Source organism: Physeter macrocephalus, chromosome 11 (genome assembly GCF_002837175.3).
Source record: "Physeter macrocephalus isolate SW-GA chromosome 11, ASM283717v5, whole genome shotgun sequence".
In the NCBI taxonomy this organism is placed as follows: Eukaryota; Metazoa; Chordata; class Mammalia; order Artiodactyla; family Physeteridae; genus Physeter; species Physeter macrocephalus.
The window spans coordinates 136,712,067-136,727,690 of NC_041224.1; the positions used below are offsets into that span (position 1 = coordinate 136,712,067).

Consider the following 15,624-nt stretch of genomic DNA (forward strand, 5'->3'; position numbering starts at 1 on the left):
GTGCTCCGCAACGGGAGAGGCCACAACAGTGAGAGGCCCGCGTACCGTAAAAAAAAAAAAAAAAAAAAAAAAAAAAAGCAAGACTTTGGTGAGGTTTAAGAGCCGAGACACACCACCTTTTACCAGTTTGCTTCATCTGCTGTCTGGGCCCCACGATGCCCCTGTTCAGTCCCCTCACCTGCAGTACAGCTGCCAAGGGGAGCTAAGGAACCCCTGGTGCCCTCCAGCACCACTGGAGGGAACAGATCAGAATGACGACTGTCTCTTTAGGTGTGCAGAAAGACTGACCAAATATTGATAACAAGCACCCCCATGGAGGCAGAATAAAGTAAATGAATAAATAGCTTGAAGCAGGGTTAACAAAGGAGCTACAGTCCAATTATTGAATTGTACTTAGAGCAATGTTGAAAATCAACGATTTAACCTAAATAATGTAGTTCCTGTGGTGAATAAACATCTTTGAAAACATTAAGTGTTCAGCACTGCATCTATTTGAAAACCGACAAAATCCCCATATAACAGAGCAGGAACTGGTTAAATCAAGCCACAGCGTAGCTGTACAATGGAATGCTGAATAGCCAGCAAAATGAATGAGATGGTTACATGTATGTGAAACAATGTTTAAGATTTGGTAAGTGAAAAAGTAGGGGAAAAAGAAGGTGACACCAATTTTCAAATACTATAATAAAAGTAGATTGTTTTTTTAATGTTGGTATATGCAATAAAATGTGAAGGAATGTGCAAATACAATGATTTGTTCTGGAGGCTTGAGACACAGCAGACTTTCTGTTTTATATTCCTATAAAGTTTTAATTTCTCTTTTTTTTTGGTCACACCACACAGCTTGGGGGAATCTTAGCTCTCTGAACAGGTATTGAACCCTGGCCACCGCAGCGAATGCACTGAGTCCTAACCACTGGACCGCCAGGGAATTCCCTTGATTTTTATAAGCCATATGTATTACACTTGTAATAAGAACAAAATATACTTTTTCCTTAATAAAAAATGTTTTTCTGTAAATAAAGTAGTTTCAAAGTTTACCTTGTAATCTTCTACTATAGATTTCTACAATCCTAGAAAAGAAAGAATTGTTTCAGTTAATTATAAATTGTTTGAAGTGAAATTGGCAAGGCTTCCCCATAAGTCTAAAGAATAATTGCTGTATTGAAGTAATTGTAGGATCTGGGCAGGAGGTAAATGCTTATAGGAGGAGGATAGAAAGATACAGAAATTACAAGTAAATGAGAAGAGGGAGGGTCTAAAGGAGACCACCAACCATGACACAGTGGTGCTTCCCTAAGTCCCCAAAGACAGAGAGAATTAAGTGTAACATTCACTTAGGAAAAACAACAATTAGAGGTGAGTAATTTTCAAGCTCCCACATCATCAATTTTAGGTCACGTCTCACGTGTTCTAATTAACCATATTGTTTAATAAGAGCTTAAAGCTCAAGTTAAAAATAAAGACTATTTGTTAATTAATAGCAGACAAATATCAACTATGTACCAACTAAACCTATTAGGATAATCAGATTAGAGCTAAACAGACTTCTTCAGACATCTCTTTATAATACAGGTCTACTTAAGCACTCAGTAGGATTAACCGCCCCCTCCAAATAAAAGCCCCTGATCTTAGCTCATAACACAATCTGTCAAGTGATGAATTTCCCCTTTCAATATCTTTTACTCTGGCTGTAAAATGTAAAGAGGGCTACAGAATTACACATTTGAGGATCGCAATTCATGTGAAGGGTCTTTTCTTTAAAATTTGGCCTTTTAGTCATGAATTTGGACTCAATTTAAGGATCAGCTTACCTATGAGGTATGTTATCGCCCTTTCCCCCACTGTGCCACTCAGACAGAACTGATGACTTGATTCTTTATACCTGCGACAGCCAATGAAGTCAGTCACAGGTGGGCTGCCTACCCTAACAGGAATGCCTCTAACATTTCACTGCCAGCCCGGGTGCCTGCCTGTTGCTGGCGACCATGCCAGAAGAGGGTCATTCGTTATTGAGTACCTACTGTGTATATGATTATGTGGCGAACAGGGCCCCTATGCTCAGAGTTTATCATTTCTTATTCCTAGTTTATTTGTTTTTCTTTTTCAAGTAAAGAATAGGTGTCGGATTTCTGTCTTCTCAGCCTTAAAGATAATCACATAGTGTATGAAGGCCATTCAAGATGGCTGTTGTCTTGCTCTCTCTACATCTCCTGCTTGATGAGTCCCTGATTCACTCACATGACTAGCCAATCCTCTTCATTATAGGGCTTAATCAGTAACTGCCTCCATGCTTGCCCTCTGCCCCAGCCGCTGGTTTCCCTGGTAACTGATGAGCCAACCTGATGTCAATTCCCCCTATAAATGGTAGCCTCCTTCTCCCCGGGGTAGTGAAGGTTGTTGCCACGCACGGTGAGAAGCTGCTCCAGGACCTGGCTTTGGACTAGTAAGATCCTCCTCTCCACTAAACCGTTGATGTCTCTGTCACTGTTTCGGGGCTCGTTCTTCAGTCTTGAGGCTGGGCAATCAATCATAAGGCTTGCAGGCCTTCGAGGCGCAGCCCAATAATTGCTGAGCCAGCCAGGAGGCCGAGGAAACTCCCGTGAATGCAGAGATGTCGGGAAATACGGGTGGGGAACAGAAAGTTGGGGGGGGGCGGGAATCGCGAGGTGGCTGTCCACTAGCCATGTGGGGCCCTGTGGCAGCTGACTACCATGAGAGATGCCTTCTCCTTCCATTATATTGATGATAGCCTGCTATCCTCAGAGTCTCTTTCCAATTTAAAAGTAGCAGCCCCGCGCTCATAGCTCATCTGACTGCTCTGGGCTGGCTGGTGAACACAGACAAAACTCAAGGACCTGGAATATCTAGAATATATAAGCAGACCCCAACTCACCATCCCTAAACAATTACAGACACAGGCTTTAGGGATACTAAATCAGGGTCAGGCTTGCAAATTGGACGTGGCCAGTTACCTGGGAGGATTTGGTTGGGGTCTGTGGCAACGGCAAACTAATACGAGTACCCATGGGCTTCTGGTCCCAGCTGTGGAAGGGGGCGGAGCAACCATATAGTGTCATGGAACAACAGCCATATGCAGTCTACAGTGCATTACAGTAGGTGGAAGACGCTACAAAAGGCCTACCCGAGTCATCGAGCAATGCACAAAACCATGATTTGGGGTCTAGAACAGCTGCTTGTGACATACAGGACCCTCGTGGACATCGATAGTGACCAAGGAATCCACTTTGCCAGCTGTGAAGTTCAGGAATGGGCTGATAGAAATGACACACTGGCATTTTCACCTGCCCTACAACCTCACTGCTGCCGGCTAATTGAAAGGCTGAATGGACTGCTTAACAACTGAGATGGGAAACCGGCTCTCTCAATGCATGGCCCAGGAGGCTAACTCAAGCCCTACAAACTATAACTGAACATCCCAGGATCAGCGGTCCCAGTGCATACGTCATATTCACCCAGAGGTAACTAGTCAACACCCTCTGAGTTCAGCTGTTGACCACAGATGGACAATAACTCATTTTTGCCCTTGTCACAGGATCTAACCCCAAGGGGAACACATTATAAAATAGCCCTGGAACTGACAGTAAGTCCCAGGTGGTTTGGGTTTGCCGCCCCGTTGGGGAATAGGATTAGAAAGGGACTTAGCGATTTCACCTGACTCCTACCCAGCCCCACCTAAGACTGCTGAGGTAATTAATCTGGGCCCCTACTGGAGAAAGGCAGCGTTATATTAACCCTGTGGTCGGTTGTCACACCACCTTTCCAATACTAGGCACGGCTGTGGGGACTGAGGGTGGACAGGCCGTGTGGTCCTGCAGGCCAGGACAAAAACCACGTTATCTCAGGATGCTATTATTGCTTATGTTTTGCTTAATGGTCATGACCTCACCTATATTGTGATTGTGAAACATCTTATATTTTGTCCCTTGCCTGAGGGGAGGGAATCTGTTCCAGGGCTGGGTGACAACAGTGGGCTCGCCGCAAAATGAGTCTGATTGCTGGGTCTACGGTGAGATGCCGTTGTCCTCCTCCTCTGGACTTCCATGGTAAATGGACCTGCTAAGTGCCTTGCTTTCTCTTGCTACTCTTTAGCTGCTGCTGTCTGTACTGCATTTGTGGTATCTGGTTGTGGTGCCCCTCTACATACCTGACCCTAGGGACACTGCACAAGAGGGGTGGACCAAGATTGTAAGGGTCGTGCAGGGTATGTAAGGGTAGAGGGTATGGTCAGGCCATTCAAGATGGCTGTCCTCTTGCTTGATCAGTCCCTGCTTCACTCACATGACTATCCAATCCTCCTAGTTATAGGGCTTCATCAGTTACCGCCCTTGTGCTTGCCCCCTGCCCTAGCTGCTAGTTTCCCTGGTAACTGATGAGCCAACTTGACATCAATTTCCCCTGTAAGTGGTAGCCTTCTACCCCGAGTAGAGAAGGTTGTTGCCGAGTGCGGGGAGGCGTCGCTCCAGGACCTTTTTCTTCAGACTAGGAAGATCCCCTGCCCACTAAACTGCTGATGTTTCTAGGTTCGTTCTTCAGTTTTGAGGCTGGGCAACTACAGGGCTTGCAGGCCTTTAAGGTGCAGCCCAACGTATAGCTTCACTGAACTTAAAAAAAACACCTCGGGCTTCCCTGGTGGCGCAGTGGTTGGGAGTCCGCCTGCCGATGCAGGGGACACGGGTTCGTGCCCCGGTCCGGGAAGATCCCACATGCCGCGGAGCGGCTGGGCCCGTGAGCCATGGCCGCTGAGCCTGCGCGTCCGGAGCCCGTGCTCCGCAACGGGTGAGGCCACAGCAGTGAGAGGCCCGCGTACTGCAAAAAAAAAACCAACCTTTATTTTGCCCTCATCTGTCAAGATAACTTGCTGAGAGGTAATTATTGGGAAGAGAATTCTAGTTTGACACTGACATTTATCTGCTTTTCAATACCGCCATAGGCAAATCAATGGTCAGTCTAATTGCTGTTACCTTGTAGGTAACACTTTTCTGTGCGGCTGCTTTTATGGTATTTGAGTATGTGCACTCTTGCCTATGTTGTATCTAGACGGGGGTTTAATTTCATTTGTCCTGTTTGGGATCCTTTAGGCTTCCTGAATCTGAAGACTGATAGGCTGCATATGCTCTGGAAACGTCTCAGCTGTTAACTTCTCTAATACTGCACCTACCCCATTGCCTCTTACCCCCAGGAATTTCAATGAACGGCATATTATACCTTCTTAGTCTTCCATGTCTTACATTCTCATTCATACTTCCCACCTGTCTGTTGTATTCCATGCAGTTTCTTCAGACCTTTTTTCGGGTTAACTCATTTTCAGCTGTGCCAAATCTGTTTAATGTGAGTGTACTGGACTTCGGATTCCATTATCACATCTTTTCTTCCTACAAGTTATATTTGGTTCCTTTTCCAATCTGCCTAGCTAATTCTGAAAGTTTCTTGCCCCTTTGTCAAACGTTCAGTACTCTTATTTTTCTAACACACTTGTATATTCTGTATCTGATAACTCTGGTATCTGCCCTATTTGACCAATTGTTTTAGCTGAATCTGGCTCATGGTGACTTTCTTTTACTTTCAGTGAACACGTGCTCTTAGGAACATTTGTGGGAATTCTTTGAAGCCTGGATAAAAGTATCCAAACACGCACTTGTTTCTGCTAGGTGCTAGAAGGCTAACTCCTTAGTGACATCTTAAATAATTGCCTTGGGTTTTTTGAGGACCACACAGGTAATGTGAATTCTGACCCCACACCTAAGTGACCATGTACCTAGGGGTGGTTCTTCCTGCTCTCCCCAGAATATTTAGGGGAGAACAGGGAGGACAAAACCCTGACTTTGGCCCCAGTGCTGGGTAATTCCTGTGGATTCTTACAATAACTGCTTCATATTTCCCCCAATGTGTGAAATGTTAATACACATTATATCTTAGTATGCTATACCAAGATATCATTACAATCTAGTTTACCATACTCTTGGAATCAGTAGTTCTCAAATTTTAATGTAACCTATTTTTGTATTCTTGAAGTAAAGCTCCTTGGATGATGAAAACAGTACTTGTAGCCTACTGAAGTACGTTTTTTGATATTTAGGATTTTTATGACTACTCATAATTGAGGGTAGTCTATAATTAACAGCTTTATCAGGCTTTGTTATCAGGGACAGACAGCTTCATCTAATTAATTGTATAGCTTTTCAGGTTTTTCCATGCTCTTGAATTACTTACACAACATGAAAACTACTGGTTACTTAGAAGTTTGAAAGAATGCCTAGGAAATTGACTGGGTCCAGCCCCTTCCCCTCCACCCCTCTCCCAACATTAATTTTACTTTTTCTAATGGTTACTAGCTGATCCAGGTTTTCTAATGCTTGCTTCATTCCTGTCCATCTTTTTCTTTAACCTGTTTTTTAAAGTTTTAAAAGCATATTCTTAGTTACATAACCCCTCATTTCTAAATAGAATTATTCTCTCAGACTTATAAGCAACTTTTGATAGATTTTCATGCTTTCAGCTTGTCACCATTGAGTAAGATGTTAGCTGTGGGCTTGTCATACATAGTCTTTATTACACAGGCAATGAGGTAGGTTGCCTTTCTACTCAAGTTTTTATCATGAATGGATATTGAATTCTGTCAAATGCTTTTCTACATCAAATGAGATATGATTTTATCATTCATTTTGTTAGTGTGGTGTATCACATTGATTGGTTTGCAAATGTTGAACCATCCTTGCACCCCTGGAATAAATCCCACTTGATCATAGTGTGTGATCCTCTTAATGAATTACTGATTTCAGTTTGCTAATATATTGTGGATTTTTGCATCTATATTAATCAGGGGTATTTGGCTTGTAATTTTCTTCTTGTAGTGGCCTTGTCTGGTTTGGTATCAGGATAATGTCTTGAAATGAGTTTGGAAGGGTTCCTCTTAAATCTTTTGGAAGACTTTGGGGAGGGTTGGTGTTTGTTAGTTCCAAAGAATGGCTTTGTAGTAAAGACTGTATACAATTTATATAGTGTTAGCATCATGATTTTTTTATGTCTAAGGAATTTTTTAAAATTTTGACTTCTAAATAGTTGGGTTTTTAATCTTGAATTTCTAGTTTTCTTGTTACACAACAGCCTGTTCAATTTTTTTAAGTTTAAGCTTACCTTTTGGCCAAAATTCTATTACTCTGCTGTGTATATCCTTTTTGTCCACTTCAAAGATGGAGAGGTAATTAGTGTTCCTACTCTTTTCAGGTTTGTCAGTTTCTCTATGCATTTCAGCCAGTTCATGTTTTGTTTTGAACCCATTTGATGAAGATTCATGACCACTTTTATTACACAACCTTCTCAAAATAAGAGGACTCACTTTATCCCCTTTGACAAATTTTGCCTTGATTTTTATTAACATTTTATTATTTTAAAAGGGGCACACGGTTGGATACTAGATTTAACCCAGTGGACAGCTTATTTAAATAGCCTACTTACTGGTCTTACAACATCTGTGCTCGAGCCTCTGTTTTCTCTTGCATTATGCTTTCTCTCCACTTCCTCCTCTGGCAACTAGGAAAGTAATCTGGTGATACTTTTGCAGGAAGAACCCATGGATGGTATAATTTAACCCTTGCAAACCTTAGAAGTATTTCTGATGCCTTCATATAACTTGACAAGCTAGACTTGACACTGGGCTGCAAATTCTCAAGTGTGGCTAAAGCAAAAAGTGAAAGAAGAGCAAGAATAGAGCCAGATCACAGTGGGACTTGTCAGCTAAGGTAAGAAGCTTGAACTTTATTAATGCTGCCCCTTCGCAGCTCCATAGCTTTTGTCAAATCCACACTTGAGAGAGAACATCCTAGCAGCATATGAGAGCAGATTTAAGGATCCTAAGAGATGAGAGGACAGGAGTTAGGAATTTAACACACAACCCAGGAGGAACATGAAGGCCCAGAGAGTGGCAGTGAGGATACCAAGAAGGCAGTGTGGTGATGATGCGAGGGAAGTGGAGGTGTTGCAGGGGGTTAGTGAGCATACAACAGCAATGGATGGATTCCCCCTTACTCCTTGCCCCAAAATACATTTCCAGATGAAGCAAAGATCTAAATATAAAAATAAAGCCATAAAAATACCCCCCAAAAACATGAGTTTATGGTTACATAGGTTTTAAACTTCATGAAAAATACTACTAGAAAACAGACAAATGACAAGCCTGGAAAAATTATTTGCAGCTTTAATATTCAGAGAGCTCATACAGATCAGTAATAAAAAGACAAGCAACCCAATGGAAAAATTAGCAAAGACTAAGAGCAGGAAGTTCCTGAAAAAATTCAGCCTAACTCGATTAAATGCAAATTAAAACAACAGGTGCCATTTTTTACTTACCTGTTTGGGTTTCACACTCTTCAATGTTTGCCAGTGTTGGCAAAAGGGTGTAGAGAAACACACACCTTTAATCTATTACTGGAGTATAGATCAGTATGATCTTTTCTGGAGAGCAATTTGGTATTATCAAAAATTTAGCTACCCTTAACCCAGCAAATCCTACTCCAATCTTACAGACTCAAAGTAAGGAAATATATAAGGACATGTTCACCAAAGTTCTTCTTTTTCCTATTTTTGACAGTAGTCTCAAACTGTAGGCTATTCTTATATCAAAGACTGGTTAAATGAATTATATTAAAGAAATACTATGTAGCCATTAAAAGGAACTTTTTTAGACTAAAAGATGTCCAAGGAATTTCAAGGTATTAAGTTTTTTTAAAAAAGTAGTATAGAATGTAGGATATGATCCCCTTTTGCCTTGTTTAGCTAGTAGTTTTAAGGCTACATGTTTGTGTTTGCACTGAAATCTTCCAGAAGGATAGTGAAAGATCTCCAGTGGGGAGTGGAAATAGGAAAGAAAAGTTTTCCCTTTACTCACTCATTTGTATTTAAGTTTAACTGGTATGTTACTTTTATAGCATAGAGAAACAAGAAAACAATGTTCCCTTTGTAATCTAATGTTGCCTTTGTGATCTAATCTACCCTTTTTAACTATCTCCCAGTCACCTCTGCCTAAATCTCTTGTATCAATCAAACTGCTCCCAATCTACTGGAAGATGCCTTGCTCCTACCCTCTGATTTGCCTTTGTTTATGCATTAACTATACCTACAGGAATTTCTCTTCTGTTCAGAATTCTGTTCAGCCCTCTACCTCTGGGTCTCCTCAGTCCTGCCTGGCCACAGCCATCTTGGCTTCTCTGAACTCAGACCTCCTAACCAGGCACATCTGTGGCACCTGCTGCCGAGTACTGTCCACTCTCCTTGAGGGCAGTGGCTCTGTCCTACTTCTCTCTAGCAGCCATGATAACTGGCACATTGTCCTTTCACAGTAGGTGCCCAACAGTTGAACCATGGCTACCTGAGGCACTACAATTCTATATTCAAGATTTAATTGTGTTCACTCAATTTTCTAATTCAAGAAAATGAATACATGTTCAGTGGATTTTCAGCAACAGAAGGAATTTCTATTCAAACTAAATTTACTCTAGAATTCTACTAGAGTTAAACCAGATCAACTCACTTTTGGCATTTTCTTGTTACTTAAAGCTTTACTGTTGTTTGATATTTGACTTCCCTGGCACTGAAAGGTCATTCGTTTAAAGGCAAGCATATAACAAACTTCACATACAAGATTAAAATGAGCAGTGAAGTTTTGCTAAGACATTTAGCCTTATTTATTCCTCTTCATTCCCTAAATATTCCAACTTCTTATAAGGAATAAGCAGTTGGATAATATCTTAGTCTCCTGTTTCATTTAATAGACCCTTTATTCAAAATTTTTACAAAATATCTGAGTTCAGTTCTTTGGTTTACTGCTCCATTTTTTTTTCTTACGTTTTAATCCTATTAGCGTAAGGACAAATCCCCATGCTAATAATTAACTAACTCCTTTGTATTGTTCGTAAAAGCTTAATTATTGGAGAGCTTTTCCTTTTCACTAGGAAAGGAAATAACCAAAGACTATTCCCTTCTACCCCCAAGTACCAGTTTTTCCAAGATCTCACTAGATCACTCTCGAATCCATTTCTATAAAGTGTTAGCCACGGCCTACATAGTGTGGTCTTCTAGAGAAGACTGCTTACATTAAGACCATGGCCTAGTGTGGTCTCCCAAGCTTTTTATAATATGAAAACTGTCTATGCTATACCTTTCACACATGGGCAGTCTGATACAGGCAGGAGCAGTGCCAGGATTTCTATATAAGGTGGAAGATTGGCAATCTTGCTGGAAGAGAGGGAACCAGGGGAGTGAGCCTACAGCTATGTTTGCACAGCAAGCCTGCTGATCTTAGACTATGTATTATATAACAGTAAGAATAACCAATTATAATAAAGACACTTGTATTCAGCTGATATAACTTTACCGCTTGGGAGTAAGTTATTGGAGAGGAGGCTGCTAATAGAAATTATAACAAGGTTGATTACCCCCATCAATACCAATACTATTTTTCAGCCACTCCTTGGCACCGCCATTGGGTACAGATCACTGAAAGGCACCAACTTGTTTGTGTATTTGTATTAAGAGCCTGATGATTGCAGTGAAGCAATTATATTTATGATATAAGAACATCCTTTCATGCTACCAAGTAGTCCTGTCTGGTAGTGAGATTGCCAAGTAGGAATTAAACTAGGGAAACTAGTCAGAAACTAGGGAAGTTCAATTTCTCTCTTCTACCTACTTTCTCCTTAATCCCTAGAAGAAATGAGTAAGAAAGTGGAAGTGAAAACAAAGTAAAAAGAACAGCTGTGGAGAGCAGGCATCAGGTTGCAGGGGCGGTGTTTATAGAGTCCAACACAGAATTGAAAAAGATCTGGACCACCATTTCAGGATTGTCTAAGTGGAGAAGAAGCAGGAACATATCAGAGCCACAGATATCAGTTGGTCACAAAGGTATGTTTATTCCAATTTTGATATGGTCACTTTCACCTCAATCAAGTTATCCAAACTTAGCTTGGTTTATTTTTAGAAGGAGGGGGACTCTTGATGGCATTTCATTACCTACTCCTTCATTTTAACTCTCCTTTAACACATGCACCTCCCAATATCTCCCCATCACCCACAACTCGCTAACTCTATACAAGGAAACTACACAAAAGGGTATTTAGGTCTAGTCCCCAATATTTTATTGTCCCTATCAGAGATATATGAACACTGACCCTCAATTTGACTTCTAGTTAAACACAGGAGACCATGCTTGTATATATCACCACTCTTTCCTAAAACTCAAAAATGGTAGCAAAGGCCAGAACCCATAGGATCAAGAATGAAAAAAGACTGCAGCAGAAAGAGAAATAGAGTTAGTATTGTCTCAGAATAGAGCTGAGGGGGAAAAAAAAAAAAAAAGCGGAAAAAGCCAAGGAAGGCATGGTCTTGGGTCTGTAGAAGCAACGGAACCAGATGTGAACCAACTGGCCCTACGGGATGCAGAGATGTGTGGAGGTACCCAGGCACAGTGGAAGGCAGGGTTGAGGCCCCCACTTCAAAGAGCAGTGCAGTTAGACCTCTGTGCCGGTTTCCTCTCCCCTGCAGTTAGCTAAACCACCCTTAAAGAATGGGGGCTGAACTGAATGCACCCTCAGGTCCTCTCTAGTCAGCGAAGGCTCTACTGAGAGAAGTGTGAGGTAAGGCTTCAAGGATGTGCAGGTGGGAGGTGGAGAAGGAAGGCAGTCAATAGGGGGGCGAGAAGGAAAGGGCATTTGTGTTTTCAGGTCCTCTTAGTCTGTCTTAGACTATACTTATTGTCTATATATTGTCTCTGCAACTATAAAGTAAGTTGGAATGTACCTTCCAAGTTAGATCCACAGTGATCAAGAGACAAAGCCTGATAAGATTCTCACCATGTAGGGGCAGTTCCTATAAACCTGTCACCTTATTCACTACACAGTCATACTTACCTAGCAAGCTTGCTGAGGCCAAGAACTTGCTTGTTAGGAAGATAACCGATATGGACCTTCAGAGAAGAGACAGAAAGCATGAGCTAAGTGAAAGCACAATACTTCTTTGTGACGAAAGGAAACGTAATACAGTATACTTACAGTGCAGTTCAACACAATGAAAACATATTTTTAAAACATCTAGAAGCTTTAAGACAGATAATGAAGCACTTACATAAGCAGTTAAAAAATCACATAAAATCAGTAAAAGGAAAATAAGAATGACTATTAAGAAAATGACAAATTTGAAGTATAGTTGTGATATTTCCTGGTGAAGTTAAACTCTTGACACAATTCTTAAACTCTTTCCTCTGTTGAGGGGAAACTTTCTCAGGAAAGTGCTAATTATCCCACAGCAACATTAAAATGTAGCTAAGAAAACCTCCTTTAAATGGCTCAAACTGTAAATATAAATACTGCCATTCTACACATCATGGTGGCCTTAAAAATCTTGCCCTGTTGCACAGAAAGAGGGTCTCTGTGCTCTTTGTCATCCTGGGTAGTCCCATTTCTAAGCTGCTAGAGAACACAGGACACAGCTACAAGTTGTGACTCAGAAAGAATCTGGATCCTAAGACCTAAGTTCTTGTAGGACCTACTATAAGGCAAAGCCATTTCTATAATCTTAAAAAGCACTGATTAATATCTAATATGAAAAAGTTACATGTCTTTCAGCCAAGTGTTAAGTATGAGAGAATATTAGTTCTGTAAAAAGATTAATAAATGGTCACTTATAGGCAATCAATTTACCTAATATAAAATGATCAACTCATTTGCATCATGGTTTGCCAGCATTTGTTGCATTTGTTCACCTAATATTTACTGTACACTTGAATAATCCAGGAGTAATTCGTGGTGTTTTTTTTTTTTTTCATCTATTAGGCACTATGCTTTGGGAGTCTGAGAATATCAATTCATTGCCTTCCTGCTCAGCAAAAGGAGAAAGTTAAGTAGCACCTGAACATTGGGTATTTCAAAGAAAAATTAGAGTTGGAACTTTCCCATAGAACCAAGGTACAGAAGTACCACTTGAAATTTATACACTTATATACAGAGCTATAATTTATTTGTTTATTCTATTTTTAGTCTTCCTAAAGATCCTGTCATTAAAATGGTCACTTTTTTTTTCGGCCATGCCGTGCGGCTTGTGGGATCTTAGCTCCTTGACCAGGGATCGAACCTGCGCCCTTGGCAGTGAAAGCGTGGAGTCCTAACCACTGGACCACCAGGGAATTCCTGTAAATGGCCACTTTAGGCAATCATCACTGAACAGTATGTTTAAAAACCGAGTTAGTAAGAACACAGACACAGAAGTAATCAGAGCAGAAGGTAGGAGGATACAGTGGAGGGAGGCTGAGTACAGGATCAAGTTCCTGGGTCTGACCCCAGCCAAGTCACTAACTCCCTATGTCCTCCTGGACAATTCACAGCTTCCTGGGCCTGATATTCTCACTTAAAATGAAAGGTAGCCATGAGCTCAAAGGTTCCCTCATTTCTGAAAATCCATAGCCCTGCTGTCACAACCCAGCATCATTAGTTGTGTGACTAGCAGACCATATGTGCCTCCTCATGTGATGGAATACGGAATCCTCAGCACCCCGATGAACTACTCTTGTCAAATATGTTTAACCTTAAACTTAGGACGTTTTAGATCTAATCCAGTTTACAGAAAAATGCAGAGATTGAATGGAGCAAATCCAGAAACTGAGACACTCTACAGAACAACTGGCCTAGTTTCTCCAGTAAAGAATGTCATCAGGGTGGGGCTGGAGGTGGGGCTGGCAGAGGAGATTATTGTAGATTAAGAGACTTAAGATGCATAACAACCAAATGCAATGCGAATGCAAATGTGTAACCCTTATTTGGATTCTGGTTTAAACCAACAAGACAGCTGAGACACCTGGAAACATGTAAATATCAGTTATTAGATGCTATTTAGGAATTACTGTTACTTTTGTCTATGGTAGTGCTACTGAGGATAAGTAAGAATATTTTAGATAGGTATTAATAATTAGTAATTTAGAGTCATGCTGTCTATAACATACTTCAATATATTGAAGGATTTACTGCCAACTTTTTAGGTTGATCATCAAATCAGTTATGTTTCTTAAAAATAATCCTTATCTTTTAGAGAAATATGCTGGAAGAAATTATAGAAAAAAACAATGTTATCTAGGATTTGCTTCAAAATAGTCCAGTGGCGACGTATATAGAACAAGATTGGTCCTTTACTGATAACTGTTGAAACTGGTTGATGGGAATATGGAACGTTATATACTAATACACCTATTCTTAGATATGTTTGAAATTTTCTGTAATAAAAGGTTTTAAAAAGAGATACCACTACACACACATCAGAATACTAAACTTAAAAAGACTGAAAGTGCCAAATGTTGATGAGGATGTGAAGTGACTAGGACTCATGAGAGTGTATGAAATGTAAACTGGTACAACCAATTTGGAAAACTAAAAGTCTGTATTTAATAAGTTGAACACAGGTACACCCTGTATCCCTGTACATCCACTCCTAGGTACATTCCAATAGAAATGCATGCAAGAGGAGGATCAAGATGGCGGAGCAGAAGGATGTAGAGCTCATTTCCCCCAACAAGCACATCAAAATCCATCTACACATGGAACAATTCATACAGAAAACCAACTGGAAACTGGCAGATTTCTTATATAACCAAAGCTATAAGAAAGTTCTCTGTGTAACCAGGCAGGATGAGGAAAAAAAAAAAAAAAAAAAAGGCATCAGGACAGGACCAGTGCCCCTGGGAGGGATCTGTGAAGGAGGGAAGGTCCACAGGGGCAGGCCCAAGCCCTGAGGGGCCCCCTTGCCTACTGGGAGGTTTGCTGGAATAGACAGAGGGGCTAGAGGGGCCTGGACTCTGCTTGCAAGGAATGCGCAAGCTGGCTGGCCAGCAATCGGGAGAGAGGGCACCGCTGGCTTCCACCTGGCCACACTTCCAGTCCAAAAAGCTTGCCAGGGCCAGGAGGGGTGCTGCTAGTACACACACAGCTTAGGCACTGAATCCCAGATGGACAAGTCCTGAGAGAGGACCCAGCCTAGCTGCAAAGAGATAGTTCTGAGGGCCTGGGGTGTGGTCTGGGCCAAACCTCAAAGTCCACTGTCAGCATTCACATGGTAGGGGCAGTCCAGCCATGGCCGACTTGGTCGGCACACACATTGGGTGGCACCACAGAAACGTCTTGGGTGGACAGCCTCTGGGGAGGAGTAAACAGTGCCTCACTACCTGCCAGGAGCACGCCAGGTCCGCCCACCCCACGCTACAGCTCGGTGCCAGATCTGGGGCAGATAGGTCCTGGAAGAGGTCCACCACAGAGGCAGCCCGGGTGCCAGGCAGCAGCACAACCACCTGGATTCCTGCAGTCATCGCACCCTGGCCCCCTGCACCAGCCCACTCCACATCACAGCCTAGAACTAGGCCTGGGACGAACACAATGGAGAAAGGGACATGGCCTTGGGCTGCTGCTGAGCAGAGGTGTGGACACCTGCGTGGGCGGTGCCTGGGTTCACTGTGACCATGTGGGCTTTACCTGCTTCAGCAGCCACATGCTTTGAGACAAGGCATGCATTCAAGGGCCATGGAGCCTTACTGAACCTGACCCTCTAGGCTTCTGCTCCAACAACTGGGGA

General features: G+C 41.9%; 1 protein-coding gene across 1 annotated transcript in view; it reads right to left on the minus strand.

Moving 5' to 3' along the window:
• GCH1 (GTP cyclohydrolase 1) overlaps positions 1–15,624 on the minus strand; it is a 51,319-nt gene that overhangs the window by 1,508 nt on the left and 34,187 nt on the right. The window contains exons 3-4 of the mRNA XM_007116410.4: positions 11,925–11,980; positions 1,042–1,073 (exon numbers count right to left, since the gene is read on the minus strand). Coding sequence (XP_007116472.1) covers positions 1,042–1,073; positions 11,925–11,980 — 88 coding nt within the window. The remainder of the gene's footprint in view (positions 1–1,041; positions 1,074–11,924; positions 11,981–15,624) is intronic.